The sequence below is a fragment of the Telmatherina bonti genome (genome assembly GCF_933228915.1).
Source record: "Telmatherina bonti genome assembly, chromosome: 4".
Taxonomy (NCBI): domain Eukaryota; kingdom Metazoa; phylum Chordata; class Actinopteri; order Atheriniformes; family Telmatherinidae; genus Telmatherina; species Telmatherina bonti.
Window position 1 is genome coordinate 38,302,307 of NC_136622.1, and position 18,067 is coordinate 38,320,373.

The 18,067-nt window shown below is 49.3% G+C and overlaps 1 protein-coding gene across 1 annotated transcript; it reads right to left on the reverse strand.

The window, feature by feature from the left end:
* Positions 1–2,344: 2,344 nt before the first annotated feature.
* elk1 (ETS transcription factor ELK1) lies at positions 2,345–17,823 on the reverse strand. The gene is made up of 11 exons (XM_079239700.1): positions 16,882–17,823; positions 14,487–14,695; positions 11,385–11,564; positions 11,138–11,311; positions 10,894–11,022; positions 6,629–7,045; positions 6,384–6,534; positions 6,037–6,164; positions 5,884–5,967; positions 5,703–5,804; positions 2,345–4,999 (listed from the first exon to the last, which is right to left on the reverse strand). The coding sequence occupies exons 1-11, from the start codon at positions 16,904–16,906 to the stop codon at positions 4,901–4,903; spliced, it is 1,698 nt and encodes a 565-aa protein (XP_079095826.1). The 5' UTR covers positions 16,907–17,823; the 3' UTR covers positions 2,345–4,900.
* Positions 17,824–18,067: the final 244 nt, after the last annotated feature.

Below are 18,067 nucleotides of genomic sequence, written 5' to 3' on the forward strand. Positions count from 1 at the left end.
CCTGTGGTCCTCCATCATCATCATCCTCCTCTCCGGTATGACGTCCCGGAGCGCTCTCACCTGTTCCTCCGCGCGCAGCCGCAGCTCCGCGAGTTCTCCGGTTCGGGCCAAGGTTCTGTTGATCCGGATCCGCGTCCTCCCTCTTTTATCTGGAGCATCAGCCTGTTGTCCTCTGCTACGTCCGCAGCAGATGACTCAAGCTCAGCCAATCAGGTCACAGACCGCTGGGGGGGCTGACGTAATGTGAGAAAAAGCTGCTGACGTCATCATGATGAAGGTGAGGATGACCATGCTGAAGTGATGAAGCCTGACAGGAAGAGGATGATGATGTCACAGGAGAAAGGTGTTGGATCAGCAGAACCTGAAACTGGAGCAGGATCACCTGATGGGTCCAATGGGTCTGGTTCTGGTGGTTCCGCTGTGTCACCAGGTAAACTAGGTTATCTTCTGGTTACCTGCTGTCAGAGGCAGATTTAGGAGGTCTGGGGCCCCATGGTGAATACTATACTTTCAGCTCCACTACTGTACATCATTCGCTCTGGTTACATCTTTCAAACCCGTCCTGCTCAGCTGAAACCAAGTGTCTCCAAAATAATGATATGTGGTCAAATCTGTGAAAAACTGAAAGGGAAGAATGAAGGAGAATTCTTCAGCCAAAACTCCAAGTATCATCTTGGCCCTGCTGGGAAATGCATCATGAAACAGATTACACATCAAAGGAAAACTAGAGATGCTTAAACTGCCCAACAGTAAATTAATTAATTTGGAATGAACTCAACAATAAACATCTACAGCAGTAAATGACAAAACACAATAAAACTACATTAATAAAAAGCTACAAGACTGATAGGAATCCAGAATGTGGTGTTAATAATGCGGCCCAACTGAGATGAAGCTGATGTCGATTATATTTGGCAGAGAATATTTTAAATTGATTTAATTGAAAAATTAATTTAAAACAACATAATGAATAAATGGCCGCGTGATACGACCTGTCCAGGGTGTGCCCGGCCTTCCACCCAGTGATTGCTGATAATAATGGGAGAAGATCCAGCTTCCTGTGAGCCTTAATTGGTCCAAGTGGATCAGAAAATACGGACAGATGATTATTTTGAAAAAAGCTGTAAAGGAACGATTTTATCAGCCAGATGATATATCGATCAGGCTCTGGTTAATAACTTCCTGACGTTTCGACTGTTTTGAATGCAAAACTTAAAAAACGACCCCTCCAACGTCGTTCCCCTCCGCGCGACGGACCCTCCTCAACAGATGTCCAGGTTGTTGACTTGCAGCGAAGACGGTATCATCGGCTCAGCTTTCTGCTCCCCCCGCCATCTTTGTTAACTTTATATCATCGCTGTGGGAAAGCTCCTTTTCATCTTTTATTTTTTCTTACCTCTTCGCGTTTGTTTTCACATGGTTGGTGGTCTTCCTGGGTCCTTTCATGTGCAGTATGGACTGATCCGATATAGTGGAGACTGAAGGGGGGGCCCAAGACACACGATATAATCAGCATTCTGCTGGAAGTTTAGCAAATTCATTCATCGAAAACATAATTTATGTTGAAGTAATAAATAACCATAGGTTTATGACAAGTTTTATGGGGCCCTAAAGAACTGGGGGCCCCAGGCAACCGCCTAGTTTTGCCGAATGGCAAGTCCGCCCCTGCCTGCTGTAACAAACCCAAACTGCTTACCTAGCAGCTGGTCCCAGTCTGCAGGTGGATGTAGAAGGGGCGGAGATAAGGTCCTAGTCTCTGCAGGTGGATGTAGAAGGGGCGGAGCTAAGGTCCTAGTCTCTGCAGGTGGATGTAGAAGGGGCGGAGCTAAGGTCCCAGTCTGCAGGTGGATGTAGAAGGGGCGGAGCTAAGGTCTCAGTCTCTGCAGGTGGATGTAGAAGGGGCGGAGCTAAGGTCTCAGTCTCTGCAGGTGGATGCAGAAGGGGCGGAGCTAAGATCCCAGTCTGCAGGTGGATGTAGAAGGGGCGGAGCTAAGGTCTCAGTCTGCAGGTGGATGTAGAAGGGGCGGGGCTAAGGTCCCAGTTTATGCAGGTGAATATAAAAGGGACGGGGCTAATGTCCAAGTTCATTATTAACCCGATTCATCACATCAACCAGTTTATCACTTCGTGGTTCCTGAACTGCACCGGGACCAGAACCAGGAGGGAAAACCTCCTCCAGGACCAGAACCAGGATTTTATTAAACTCATACTCACCTTCAGCTTGTTTCCATACAGGTGGTTAGCTTCTTCTGTTGCTGTAAACTCAGGTGGAGATGAGACGAACCAGAAAAGCAACTCCAGAACAAACTTAGTTTATTACATTCAGTGTGTGTGTGTGTGTGTGTATTCGTAGAAAACATTTACACCAAATAAGTCCATAAAAATATTTTCTTTTTCATGTTTCCAGTAAACGTCATATTAAATATGTTGACCTTAGCCCAAGCCCCGCCCCCTTACATAAATCAACCCCCAGCCTATCATGGCTGAGGGGAGGCGGGGTCACATGGGTGTCAAAAACGGTCACAAAAACAATACGTCATTGGTTGAGCCGGTCACGTGATTACAGATTTCATTTATGTACAAAAGAACTTCCTGTCTGATCCTGCTGCAAAGCATCATGGGAGCAGTAGAACACCACAAGCTAACAGGAAGCACGTCAGACGCCACAAGCTAACAGGAAGTGACTCAGACACAACAAGCTAACAGGAAGTGCGTCAGATACAACAAGCTAACAGGAAGTGTGTCAGACATGCTAACAGGAAGTGACAGACAGGTCATGTGACGGTGGTGCTGCAGCTGACTGGTCGGATCCAGTAACATGCCTGAGGCAGGAACAGTCAGCTGCAGCAGCGACTGATTCCCAAGCGGGTCCCTGTTTTCCCAGCATATATTAAAAGATGTAAAACTCCCATCATGCATTGCAGTGCCTTAGATTAGAGAGTTTAAAGTCCACTCAGGTGTGAAGTTCATGGTTATAAAAGGTGCTGGCTGAGCGAAATTACCCAAAATGCATTGCTGCCGCAGCTCCAACATTCTTCATGTTCTGCTGGTGACAAACATTAAAAATGGCTTCTTCTTCTTCTTCTTCATGCTCTGAAAGAAGCTCATCAGAGAATCTTAAAAACACGTTTTAAGGCTTCGTCGTCTTTAAATTCACCAGAAACACGTAGAAAAATAAAGTCATGCTGCGCGGAGAGAAAACAGTCCGACAACAAGGCTCGCGCTGCGTTTACAGCCTGGGAAATCTCAGCATCAGGAGCTGAGCTGACGGAAAAACACCTGGAGGCCCCATCAGCTGAACAGGAACAGGTAAAAGTACACAGTAACCCGGTCGGCTGTCCAGTAACCCGGTCGGCTGTCCAGTTATCCCGGTCGGCTGTCCAGTTATCCCGGTCGGCTGTCCAGTTATCCCGGTCGGCTGTCCAGTTATCCCGGTCGGCTGTCCAGTTATCCCGGTCGGCTGTCCAGTTATCCCGGTCGGCTGTCCAGTAACCCGGTCAGCTGACAGCTCCTGATGCTTCAGGTGTGTGCGTGTCGGCAGCCTCACCAACACACAAGCATAAAACATTTACAGCAGCAAGAAAAGCAACAGTCATCAGGTTACCATGGAAACCACAGCTAGCATACAGAAGTAGAACAGTCTGTTTAAAGTGTGTTAAAGTTCATCATCATCATCCTCCTCCTCAAACATCTTCGTCTCTTCAGGTTCCACACTCGTTTCAGTTCTGGTCCGACTTTTTAAGTCGTTCCATTTCCGGGATTCCCTGTTTCCCAGATTTCCTGGTTCCGGGATTCCCACATAAACTTCCTGCTCTTCCAGCAGCTTCCATGCAAAAACGCAACAAAAGTTTTCCTTGTAAAATCTCCTGAAATGTAAATGAAAACATTTATCTGATTAATAACAATAAAAACATTTCCAACTCCAGGTAAACTTCCCTGTAAACGTCCAAACGGGGACCGGATCTCGGACCAGATCAGGAGCCGGGGGACCGGATCGGGACCCGGGGGACCGGATCGGGACCCGAGGGACCGGATCGGGACCCGGGGGACCGGATCGGAACCCGGGGGATCGGATCAGGACCTGGTAAGAAAGAAAGCAGAACGCTGGAGGTCTGGCAGAGATGAAGATCAGGTGTTTGGACTGAACCGGCGCCATTGTCTCGTTTTTCACTCTGAATCAAAAAATTTCCGAAACACAAAGCAAGAACATCCAGAAAAAAGCTGGAATGCAGCAGAACCGTCCAACATCCTCCTCTCTGATTGGTCGGCTCAGAGTGATACTGTCCAATGATAGGCCACGTATAACAGCAGGAGGGCGTGGCCTAAAAAACAGCCAGTAAAAAGAGAGCATAAAACTTCAAATGTGAAAGAATCGGACAGAGGTTGGGTCAAACGGTACCGGCCTGCCCGGCCCGGTTCTGCTTGGGTAGAAACGCCACAGAGTTTCTCCAACACCAATAAATAAAATTATTTAAAAATCAGCTGGTAAAGAGAAAACATCTCCGTCCTGCACGTCCATCCGTCCAAATGTCCTTGTTTCATCATCTAATGTCAGAAAACTTCTGGTCCGAGCTGCTGGTTCTCCAGAACCAGAACCTTCAATCAGTCATCGCTACAAAACCAGAAACTGAAACCTGTTGTGGATCCAGAACAATTCGTCTTCTTCGTCTGTCTCAGGACACGTTCGGGAACTCTGCTTGTCCAGCAGTCCCAACGTGAGGAGGACCTGGGACGTCCTCCGGCCTCTGGATGCTAAAAACAACCAGAAAGTCTTGGCGGTCCAAAGCGGACGCTGGTGGGAACCTTCCAGAGTCCAGGTTCAGTTTTCCTCCGAGGCTCCAGAAAGGAGAGGCTGTTCAGATGCACCCAGCAGAGGAGCTGCAAGGGGCGGGCAGGGAGCTCAGGGCTTCTGGGGTCCAGGGGACAGAACCACGGGGGTGGACAGGCCGTCCACGCTCAGAGCCGGGATGTGGATCTGGTTGCTGCCGTTAGACGGGAACTGCAGGGAAACACACGGAGGTTAGCGCCGGAAAACATCTGGAGGAACGTCAGACAACTCCAGACAACGGCAGAACCCTGCAGACACGGCAGAACCCTGCAGAACCCTGCAGACACGGCAGAACCCTGCAGACATGGCAGAACCATGCAGAACCCTGCAGACCCGGCAGAACCCTGCAGACATGGCAGAACCATGCAGAACCTGGACTTGTGCATTGATGACGTTGTCACGAGGAGCTTTAGTGTCCTCACAGAGACAATAAGGTAGATATGTGTGGGTTCTGGACCGGGTTCAGGTCCATGCAGAACTCACCGGGTCGGTCTCAGCTCAGCGTTCTGTGTGGGAGGAGCTGCACATGCGTGAAAACATGTTCATGTTTTCATCTGGACCCATGAATGATTTCTGGTTCTGAGAGGACAGACATGTCCGCACTGTGTCCAGCCAGCTCAGAACTCTGGATCAGTCCCCTCAGAACGAGAACCGGGTCATGCTCTTCATCAAAACCTTCTAGAACCGGGTCGGTTGTGTGATTGGCTGATCAGATATCTGTGTTAACAGGAAGTAGACCAGGTGGAGGTGATGAAGAGGACCATGCTGGACCTCAGCATCTTGTCTTCATGTCTGAGGGAAACTAAGTCTGGACTTGATCAGACTCATTGATCCAACGGGTCTGTGTTGGAGCTGTGTGGGCTCTGTCTATTACCTGGAAGGAGAGTTTGGCGGGCGAGCGAGGAGCAATGGGACTCAGCGTGCTCCAGAAGTGGATGGTGGAGGGAAGGGCATTGGGAGTCAGCAGGACGGGAGTCTGGACAGGAGAAGAGAACCTGAAGCTGTTATGCCTGGTGTGGTCATGCAGGAGTCATGACGTGCAGACGACTGTTTACCAGAGCGTGGGAGGTGATAACGGTCGGGGTGAGCGTGTTGGTCGCAGATCCAGGAGCCAGTAAGCTGTTGACCGCTGCATTCACCTGCAGAGACAACTGGAAGTGACTTCACAGCAGTTGGAACAGGTGTGCCGGTGTGGTTGACCATCTCACCTTGTCCAGCGAGAGGCCGGGGGGGAGGGACGGGGATGAGGGAAGCTCCAGCCCCCGTGGCTTCTTTGGTTTGGGAGGAGCAACTTCCAATGTCCCCGCAGAAGACGCCGCCAGAGGGATGCCGGGATCTGACAGAGAAATGGAAACAAGGTCGACCCGAGCGCCAGTGTGTCTGATGCGGTCTCTGCTAACGTTAGCTAACACAGCGGTAACAGACGAGACCGTAAACATAAACTGTTAGCATTAGCATTGGCTGTTAGCATTAGCACCCGCTGTTAGCATTAGCACCCGCTGTTAGCATTTTGTAAAAAGAGAAGCTTAACTGAGCTCTAACTGGCTTCTGTTACCTGTAAGTGCATCTTTAGTCTCCTCCTCTGCGCCCCCCTCCCGTCCCGCCTGCTGAACTCTGACCCCAGGCTCCATGCAGGGAGGGAGCGGGCTCTCCACAATGGTGAGGGAGGGTTCTGGTTCCCCACACCCACCGGTCAGCTGAGGAACCTAAAGACAGGAGAGTTTTCAGGAAGAAGAAACATGGTGGAATGACATCATGGTGTGATGATGTCATATTGTGACGTCATCACCATCTGCTTACCTCCTCCACCTGCTTCCTCTCCAGGGTCACCATCTCCAGCAGCTCCTCCTCCAACGGCAGGTTCTCCTCCTTGATGACAATGGGGGGAGGAGGCGGGCGGGTGGTAGGAGGGGGCAGAGACAGAACAGAGGGGGGAGGGGCTGTCATGGCTGCTTGTTGCTGCGACTGCTGGGGGGTGGGGGGGTTGATGATGACAAAGACAGATTGAGGGTGAGCTGGGTGAGAAGCAGGGTGAGGATGAGGGGGGAAAGTGGCGACTCCCCCACATTCATCCTGCTGCGGCCCCTGGGGGCCTAAAGACACGTGAGGAGGGGGAACAGGACAGACGCCCCCCCCCAGAGGGATGAGAGAGGATGGGTCCCCAACGTTGGTCAGATAAATCTGAGGAGGGTCACTCAGGGGGGGACCCGGTGGGTTCTGGGGAAAGACAGGGGACATTTCTGGTCAGTCTGGAGCACAAAAACCCGGATCCACATTAAAGGTACCGGATCTCCTTCCAGAACCTCCAACAAAACGTTTCTGTTACCTGGCGACTCCAGACATGAAGACATGTCAATGTGTTATCTTCCTGACTCCTCATGCTGTTAGCGTTAGCATCCACTTAGCATTAAACAATTAATCCTTACATTAGCTAACGCTAGCTGACCCCTGCTAGCTAGCTAACACCGCCTATCATTAGCTAACACCATACACTGTTAATAGAGATGGGCGGAGCCTCCGTGACGTCACCCATAGGCCCATACAAATATGGGCAAAGAGGTGGAGCTGAGAGGGGGGCTGTGAGCGTCATGGTGGATGATTGACATCGAGTGAACTCCGAACTTTCTGTAGCTAAGAGCTAACTGTGCTAACCCGGAGCTAACAGTAGCTAACCGGCTAACGGAGGTAAGCGGGCTAAAGCTAAGTCACGTTATTAACCAGCTAATAACCACAGTTGTTCTACGTTCTTCTGACTTGAAGTGGGAGATTGTGTACCTGTCAATCAAAATGACATGGCCCTAAATATGCCGAACTTTGAGATTAAATTACTTTTAAACAGGCGAGTTAGAAAAAAATTCACTCCCCCCACAGTTGTCATGAAGGTAAACCTGACCTATTGACGATTCCATTCTAGATTGCGCCGTCTGATAGCAGCAGATTGTAGTAGCTCTGACTTGATATCTTGATTTTTTTAAAAGTACAAAGTCTTCTCACATTGATATGATCTCAAATGAGGTCTTTTTTTTCTGAGGATTTCATGCCGATTCGGAGGGTGTGCTGCAAGGAAGATTTTTCTGCATATTTTTGGCTCTTTCAAGGCTTGTTATGATGAGTCTCCATGGCAACGAAAGACTTGTTTACAATCAGGATCAACTGATTAACCTCTCCCAAATCAGGATTATCAGCGAAACAACACATGAAATCCCGATCGAGTTGAAAAGAAAGAGAAGAGGATGCAGAGCGGGAGTGAGACAGAGGAGAAAGCGATGGAGATTTAAACCATTTCTACCGTCGTCATGGGTAACATGAGATCGCTAGCTAACAAAATGGACGAGCTGGAGATGCTAACAAGGTCTCAGAAAGAATACAGAGAGTGCAGTATTTCGTGTTTCACCGAGACATGGCTGCATGAACACATCCCTGACTGTAATGTGTCTGTACCGGGCTTTAAAACGGTCCGTGCAGACCGCAGTAGACAACACAGCGGAAAGCTAAAGGGTAGTGGAATTGCAGTGCTGGTTAACCAGCGTTGGTGTCATCCTGGACATGTTACTGTCAAGGAGAAGATATGCACAAGGGACATGGAACTGTTAGCTGTGAGCTTCCGTCCATATTATTTACCCAGAGAGTTTACCTGTGTTATTCTGGTAGCGGTTTATATAATACCTGGTACCGCACCAGACACAGCCTGTGACGTCATCAGCTCCGTCGTTGCTCGGCTACAAACACAGCATCCAAATTCATTCATGGCGATCTCCAGAGACTTCAACAACGTCTCCCTCTCTGCAACTCTACCAACATTCCAGCAGTTTGTCAGCTGCTCCACCAGAGAAAATAAGATGTTGGACTTATTTTATGCAAATATGAATAATGGATACAGTTGTTCTGTCCTGCCTCCTTAAGGAAGATCTGACCATAATCTGGTTCTTCTCACCTCCACCTACAAGCCCATCGTTCAGCAGCAACCAGTCATCACAAAGACTATCAAAATCTGGTCTGCTGAAGCTGAAGATGCTCTTAGAGGAGGCTTTGAGGCTACAGACTGGAACGTCCTCTGTGAACCTCATGGAGACGACATCAACGCCATGACTGAGTGTGTGACAGATTACATAAACTTCTGTGTGGACAGCATCGTCCCAACAAGAACAGTGAGGTGCTTCCCCAATAACAAACCCTGGATCACCAGTGACCTGAAAAAGCTGCTGAACATCAAAAAGAAAGCCTTCAGGGATGGAGACAGGGAGTTATTGAGGGCAACACAAAAACAACTTAAAACACAAACTAAGAAGTGCAAGGAGGACTACAGGAAGAAGTTAGAAAGTCAGCTCCAGCAGAATAACCTGAGGGATGTGTGGTCTGGAATGAAGAAGATCACCGGCTTCAAGTTAAAGGGGGACCAGCCTGATGGAGGTCTGGACAGAGCTAATGAGCTGAACATATTCTTCACCAGGTTCAGTTCACCCCCTACCTCCAGCCCAACAGACCACACACCCTCCATAAGCCCACTGCTTTCCTGTCACGCCTCCAATCTGTCACCTTTCAGGACCCATTCCAGTTTGCATATCGTAATGGACTTGGGGTTGAAGATGCCATCATATACCTGCTCCAGAGAGCACACTCTCATCTGGACCATTCAGGCAGCACTCTGAGGGTCATGTTCTTTCATTTCTCAGTGCTTTTAATACCATTCAGCCTGCTTTGTTATGTGAGAAGCTCCATAAATTCCAGGTGGATACCTCCACAACCACCTGGATCTATGACTACCTCACAAACAGACCACAGTTTGTGAGACTGAAAGGTTGTGTGTCTGAGATGGAGGTCAGCAGCACTGGTGCACCACAAGGAACTGTACTCTGGCCATTCCTCTTCACTCTGTACACCTCAGACTTCCAGTACAACTCTGAGTCCTGTCGTCTGCAGAAATACTCTGATGACTCTGCAGTTGTGGGGTGTATCAGGGATGGACAAGAAGCAGAGTACAGAGAACTGGTCAGTCAGTTTGTTAAATGGTGCGGTGACAATCATCTCATATTAAATAGCAGCAAAACAAAAGAGATGATTGTTGACTTCAGGAGGAAGAAGAATAAACAAAGCACTGTTTCCATCCTGGGAGAGGAGGTGGAGGTGGTGGAGGAATACAAGTATCTTGGAGTTCAGCTGGACAACAAACTGGACTGGAAATGCAACACTGACTACATCTACAAGAAAGGTCAGAGCAGACTGTACTTCTTAAGGAAGCTGAGATGGTTTAACGTCTGCACCAAGATGTTGCATATCTTCTATAAGTCTGTTGTGGAGAGTGCAGTCAGCTTTGCAGCATCTGCTGGGGTAGTAGCATCAGAACCAGAGACTTGAAGAGAATCAACAAACTGATCCAGAAAGCTGCTTCTGTGCTTGGAGTAACTCTGGAGCCGCTGGAGCTGATTGTCCAAAGAAGAATGCTGCACAAGCTGATGAAGATGATGGAGGATTCTTCACACCCTCTCCACAACACAGTGATGAAACAACAAAGTGTGTTCAGTGAGAGGCTTCTTCAGGTCCGATGTAAGACTGAAAGATACAGAAGATCATTCCTGCCAGCAGCCATCAGCCTCCGGAACAAGACCTCCTCTAGTTATTATTATTATATACTACAATATTTCCCTTTGGAGATTAATAAAATATTTTTCTTTTCTTAACTGAAAAATGGATTTTTGTACCACGCTGTAAACATGTTTATTTCTGCCGTAAACATGTTTATTTCTGCTGTAAACATGTTTATTCCTGCTGTGAAGTTGGTCTTTTTAACATGAGAGTCTATGGGGATTTGCTCTGTTTTGCAGCCCCTAGTGGATGAAGGGGGAACTGCAGTTTTATTAACTTCCGTATAGGCTTCACTTTTTACTGCTGAAAGCTCCGTCCATCTTTCCTACACAGTCTATGGCTAACACCCAGTAACACTGCCTAACATTAGCTAACACCACATTCGTCCTTTTGCTTTTACAGTAAGAGAACTAAACCTTGGAAGTGAACCGGATCCAGCCGGACTTTGGTCCGAACCAGGAGTGAATATGTCTGCGTCTTACCTGTGGCGTGCTGGCGGCAGTGGTTGCTACCTGGGGGCTGAGGGCTGGTGTCGGACAGGGAGATGTATGGGTGACGATCACCTGGAGAGCAGGGTCAACAGATGATTTGGACTCCGGGAGGACACAGACCTGAGGAGGATGAAGACACCTGGTTAGAGGAGCTGATACCTGATCTGTAAGAACTACTTCCTCTCAGGTTTTCGATCCTTCTCAGTATCTGTGAACGCATGTTTGTCGGGCCCACCTCTCTGGCCGTGCCGTCAGCTGTTGAGGCGGGATCTTGCTGAAGCAGGACCTCTGATTTGACTGGCCGTGGGTTGGGTGGGGTCTGCAGGGACTGGATGGTGAAGGTGGAGTAGAGGCCAGATTTCATGTAGTCGTTTCTGGAGTTCTTCTGGGAACTGCTGGGTGACGTGCGCTGCACAACAATAAAAACCAGCCAATCAGAGCACAGCAGCGGACACCTGCCTGCAACGTGAAGCCAGATTTACCTGAGGTAAGCCTTTAGACGGGCAGGTGGAGACCACCGGGCCCTTTAACTGGCCATTTGGGTCGGCAGCGTCTCTCCTCGGAACCTCCTCTGCGCTTCGGACCCCATCAGGCGCCGTCGGGTCAGGCTGACTCACAAACTTGTAGACAAACTTCTGACCGCTCACCTTCTTGATGATGTTCTGAAAGGAGACTGTGCTGTTAACCAATGAGCTTGCTCGCTGTCCTCAGCTACACCTCCTCGAGATGTCAGAACTCAACAGAACTTTTAGCAGATTGGACCAGCGGCCGGTGGCCTTCATCATCTAACCAGCAGAAAATAAACATCAGGTCCATGTCAGACGGCTTCGAACCAGCATCCTCACCAGCAGCAAGCTCAACATGGCTGGTTTTTTTGGTGCTGAATCAGCTGATTATAATAAGCGTTTTGTAAACACAGGAAGGTACCGGGTTTAAGATGGCGGCGTGTACAACCTGTATCCATGTCTTCACAGCTGAAGGGAGCTGGACTCACGGCTAGGACAGACATCAGCTGCTGCACAGTAAAGCTCAATTTCTGCTCCCTTACATACGTAAATGTCAAATGTTGTCATAAGTCTAAGCCCTCGTATTTCCATGGGTCATTTACGTTGCCATGGTTACTAACTCATTTCCTCCACAAGTGTGAAGTTCACTTCCATGTTCTGACAGCAGTCGGTAACAGTAATGCAACACCATAAAGCTGTCCAAAAACACCAGAAGAAGAAAAGCATATTTGTTTATAAGCTGGTCCTCTTTCCCAAGTACCGTCCAATCAGAAGGCTTGGAACAAAACCGCACCTCGTTTAGCACGTAGCAAAGGCTACAAGCGGTGAATCCTCTTTTCTCCCAGAATTTCTTTGGAGTAAGATGGCAGGAAATGAGCCGTAGTGTCGAGGAATATGTTTTCAATGTGTTCCACACATACACATCTGTCTGTGTTTAAAATTAAACAGAGGAATTTTAAGTTCGATCATTCTTCAAGCATCCAGAAGTCAGTAAGACGGCAGCATAGATCTGTTTTTATCACCAGACTGGAACGTTTCTTTAACTTAAATAAAGTTCAGGTCCATTTGCCACCAGACAGACGGGGTGGAAGACAGACAGACAGACGGGGTGGAAGACAGACAGACAGACGGGGTGGAAGACAGACAGACAGACAGACGGGTTGGAAGACAGACAGACAGACAGACGAGGTGGAAGACAGACAGACAGACAGACGAGGTGGAAGACAGACAGACAGACGGGGTGGAAGACAGACAGACAGACGAGGTGGAAGACAGACAGACAGACGAGGTGGAAGACAGACAGACGGGGTGGAAGACAGACAGACAGACGGGGTGGAAGACAGACAGACAGACGAGGTGGAAGACAGACAGACAGACAGACGAGGTGGAAGACAGACAGACAGACAGACGGGGTGGAAGACAGACAGACAGACAGACGAGGTGGAAGACAGACAGACAGACGAGGTGGAAGACAGACAGACAGACAGACGGGGTGGAAGACAGACAGACAGACGAGGTGGAAGACAGACAGACAGACAGACGGGTTGGAAGACAGACAGACAGACAGACGAGGTGGAAGACAGACAGACAGACAGACGAGGTGGAAGACAGACAGACAGACAGACGAGGTGGAAGACAGACAGACAGACAGACGGGGTGGAAGACAGACAGACAGACAGACGGGGTGGAAGACAGACAGACAGACAGACGAGGTGGAAGACAGACAGACAGACGAGGTGGAAGACAGACAGACAGACAGACGGGGTGGAAGACAGACAGACAGACAGACGGGGTGGAAGACAGACAGACAGACAGACGGGGTGGAAGACAGACAGACAGACAGACGAGGTGGAAGACAGACAGACAGACAGACGGGGTGGAAGACAGACAGACAGACAGACGGGGTGGAAGACAGACAGACAGACGGGGTGGAAGACAGACAGACAGACGAGGTGGAAGACAGACAGACAGACAGACAGACAGACAGACGGGGTGGAAGACAGACAGACGGGGTGGAAGACAGACAGACAGACAGACGGGGTGGAAGACAGACAGACAGACAGACGGGTTGGAAGACAGACAGACGGGGTAGAAGACAGACAGACAGACGGGGTGGAAGACAGACAGACAGACAGACGGGTTGGAAGACAGACAGACAGACAGACGGGGTAGAAGACAGACAGACAGACGGGGTGGAAGACAGACAGACGAGGTGGAAGACAGACAGACAGACAGACGAGGTGGAAGACAGACAGACAGACAGACGAGGTGGAAGACAGACAGACAGACAGACGAGGTGGAAGACAGACAGAGACAGACGAGGTGGAAGACAGACAGACAGACGGGGTGGAAGACAGACAGACAGACGGGGTGGAAGACAGACAGACAGACGAGGTGGAAGACAGACAGACAGACAGACGGGGTGGAAGACAGACAGACAGACAGACGGGGTGGAAGACAGACAGACGGGGTGGAAGACAGACAGACAGACGAGGTGGAAGACAGACAGACAGACAGACGGGGTGGAAGACAGACAGACAGACGGGGTGGAAGACAGACAGACAGACAGACGGGGTGGAAGACAGACAGACAGACGGGGTGGAAGACAGACGGACAGACGGGGTGGAAGACAGACAGACAGACGGGGTGGAAGACAGACAGACAGACAGACGGGGTGGAAGACAGACAGACAGACAGACGAGGTGGAAGACAGACAGACAGACAGACGAGGTGGAAGACAGACAGACAGACAGACGAGGTGGAAGACAGACAGACAGACGAGGTGGAAGACAGACAGACAGACGGGGTGGAAGACAGACAGACAGACGGGGTGGAAGACAGACAGACAGACAGACAGACGAGGTGGAAGACAGACGGACAGACGAGGTGGAAGACAGACGGACAGACGGGGTGGAAGACAGACGGACAGACGAGGTGGAAGACAGACAGACAGACGGGGTGGAAGACAGACGGACAGACGAGGTGGAAGACAGACAGACAGACGAGGTGGAAGACAGACGGACGGTTTTTCTGGACCAGCTGCTGGTCCTGCAGACCAGACCGGGGACGTCCTCTAACCTTGTCGTAGTAGTATCTGAGAGCTCGGCTCAGCTTGTCGTAGTTCATGTTGTGTTTGTTTTTGCGGAGCCCCCACAGTCGTGCCACCTCCTCGGCATCCAGCAGCTTGAACTCTCCATCCTCACCTGTCCAGGAGATCAGGTGACGCTGCTGCTGGTCTTCCAGCAGGTGAAGCAGGAACTGCCACAGAGTGATGGACGGGTCCATGGCTGGAGGGACACACAGACACAGTCCAGGTCAGATTAGCAGGCTAAACAGACGTACCAGCTTCCCACTTATTTCTGTTTTATCCAGATGCCAGCAACTCCGTCTCCGCTGCTGCACGTTGCGTCTTCTCGTCTTTCTTCCAGACGTGGAGGACAGTTCTTTGGTAGCGTCTTCACTTTCCATACCGAAAGCTCAGACTAAACATTGTAGTTCTGCAAAATCACACCTGGAAGCCTTCTTAGAAGAAGGATTCCAAAAGAAAACTTCTATGTTCTTTCATTTGGACTGTCTGCTGAATGGTTCCTTATGAATCTGTTATCTGCAGCCCGGCATGCAGCTGCTCTTACAGCCTGAAACTGGGTTTCAGGACGATTCCTGACCCACGGAGGTCTGAGGACTGAAACCACATCAGCAAACTGGTACAGAGAACAAACGGCTGAGAGCGGGGACACTGAGCACATCGCAGCCATGGAAATCTAACTCATTACCATTGGCTGACCTATTATGCAACACACAGCCTGACGACCATCACCATGGTGACCTTTAATGGGTGGTAACCAAGGGAGGAAGACGGAAAGGCAAAGAGATGCTGCTGCCTTGCTCGCAGGCACGCCAACCTGAAGACGCTCAGAATTCACATTCACATGCCGCTCAGTCCATCAGGGACCAATCATAAATCAGACCCAATCAGGAAGTACAGACTGCAGGTGGAAGCAAATGTTTTGATTGTAACAGGAATCCACCAACATGTCCAAAACCGGGTCACAGGTTAATGGTTCTGACTGGTTCTGACTGCAGTTCTGACTGGACCATAAACACAAAACACATCAGAAACGACTCACAGCTCTCATCAACACACATCAGAGTGTGTCAGCGTTGCCATGGCAACGTCTTTCTTTCCCACCATTGTGTTTGCAAGGACAGAGTGAGACGTGTCGTCCTGATGGATGAGGTGAGTCACTGAATATTTCTATCTATGACCGTCATTCATCAGAATATCAGCAGAACCAGGTCAGAAACAAACCAGCCAACCAATCAGGAGCCAGATGACCAACAGCATCTGAAACTCTGGACAACATGAGAGTTAGTCGTCCTGGAAGTCCTGCAGACGGCTGGAAGACGGGAAGTCCTTCACCAACACACATCTCTCCTGATGGTCCCTGAAGTGTCCCACCAGCAGCCATTAAATCAGCCAAACACAGATGTTTATCCCACACTAACATCTGGGAAGATCTACAGAGGATGTGTCCAGAAAAGGACAGGAAGCTAAAGCCGCCCAAGCAGCCGGTCGGTCCACCTCATTTCTAATGTGGGAAATTGTTTTGGTTATTTAATGTCAAAATACTCTAAAATTAATCACTAGTTTTCTTCCAAAAAGAAGCGCTTTTATTTATCATTAGTTTTTTTCATTTTAGAAAAAAGTTACACGATGTATACGTAACCAAGCATTTTGTGAATATTAAGATGTGCAGAAGTTTTTGCTGCGTAGAGATGTTGTATTACTTCCAAGGTGTATTATCTATACAAGAACAAAAATAAAAATGTTATAAAAAAGAATAAAGTTACAGAAGTGAAGTGAGGCCTATTCTTAAATGTATGATCAAAAGTTAAAAACTATCTCACAGTGGAAGCGCATGAAGTGCAAACATGATGTTTGTTATAATGTTTACAGCGGCTGCATCTCTTGTTTAACAGCTTGTTCAGTTGCAACTAAAATTCAACTCCTAGGCTGACCGCAGTAAAAGCTTTTAGGAAAAAGAATAATTTTTATGTTTGTAATTTATCATTTTTCTTTTCTTTACATTAAGAGGAAAAAAATTGGAAATTAAATTAAAAAATTTAAATTAAAATCGGAATCGGATTTGGCTTTAAAAATTCTGGGATTTTATTTTTTGGCCATATCACCCAACCCTATCTCTGACCGGATCCGGTTCCTGGTCTCTGACCCAGACGGGTCCCGGGTTGGTGCGTGCAGGGTGACATACACGATGTGGGACCACCAGAGACGTGTTGATCAGATGAACATCAAGGTCCAGCTCGGATCCCACATCCCTGCTGGTCCTGCAGGTTCAGATCCAGACCTGCACCTTGACACGCTCGCGCACACCAACACATCTGCAGATGTCAGCAGCTTCCACACACCTGTTGCTACGTGTGCAGCGCAAGCACAACACGGAGCACGTCTCACCATTAATGAGCGGGTTGGACTCCATCTTCAGCAGGAAGGTCGGGTTGTTGATGCGCGCGCGTCTGTCTGTCTCCCCGCGAGCTCACACCTCCTTCATGCTGCAGTCGGCTGGTCTGTGGTGCAGTTTGCAGCGGTCAGAGCCGGGCTGGAGGAGCTGAGTATGAGGAGGAGGAGGAGGAGGAGGCGATCAGCAACTTCTCTCGCGGCCTGTTGGTGTTATGTAACCGCTCCGAGCTGCCAGGCTCCCTTGCCTCCATGCTAACAACACAGCTCGGTGTGTCTGCCTCCAGAAAGCAGCAAAAACCCGGAGAACAGATCTCAGATCAGCTGAGCAGAGCTGCGGCTCGTCAGCAGCGTTTCAGCCGCCAACAGACCTGGAAGTACCAGGGCTAACTACCTACACTGCCGCTACAAACTCACCTATTAAAACATTTATCTGTCCAACACCGATTAGTCCCAACCAGCCAGATAGTTAGCAATGCTAGCGGCTACAGGCTAAGTTGTTAAACTGGTGACTAGCGGGATAATTAGCTGTGCTAGTGCTTACGAGATTACTTATTAAATTTTTTATTTAAAAAAAAAAAAAAAAGCTCAATTATTTTAATCTTCTTTTTTGTTTTTGTAAAAAAACAAAAAAAAACAACAACAACTGAATGCTGCTGGATTTTAAAAAGTTTTAAACAAGTTTAAAGTGTGGTGAGCGGCTGTGCCGTTAGCCTAGCCTAGCCTAGCCTGCTGCTACAGCCCCCCCGCCTCCCCCCGCTGCGGGTGCGCCGCAGATTGCGGGCTGCGTGCTGCGTGCAGAGTTCACCGGGACGGTCCGCAAGCCTCCAACACGGAGGAAAAGTAGTTCCTAGAAGCCGTCCAGCCGTTTGTGGTTGGTGTCGCGGAGGAACGACGGAACAGCGGGACTTTTCCCAGTTTCTTCCTGCTTGCTGTGGCCGCCCCCTCAGCTCCTCATGCCGTCAAGCTGCCGCAGTTTCCACTGGCGGCTTCCGGCTGCTGCACCGGGGGCTTCCGGTTTCTTGCTTTTTTTTAAAATTTTATTTATTATTTTTTTTATCCATCCATCCATCTTCTGCCGCTTATCCGGAGTCGGGTCGCGGGGGCAGCAGCCTAAGCAGGGAAGCCCAGACTTCCCTCTCCCCAGCCACATTTGCCAACTCTGCGGGGGGGATCCCGAGGC

Coding starts and splice junctions, on each gene's coding strand:
- elk1 (XM_079239700.1), bottom strand. CDS start 16,906: ATGGAGTCCAACCCGCTCATTAATG. Junction 11,312..11,384: donor CGTCTAAAGGCTTACCTCAG/GTAAATCTGGCT, acceptor ATTGTTGTGCAG/CGCACGTCACCCAGCAGTTC. Junction 7,046..10,893: donor CTGCCGCCAGCACGCCACAG/GTAAGACGCAGA, acceptor GTCTTTCCCCAG/AACCCACCGGGTCCCCCCCT.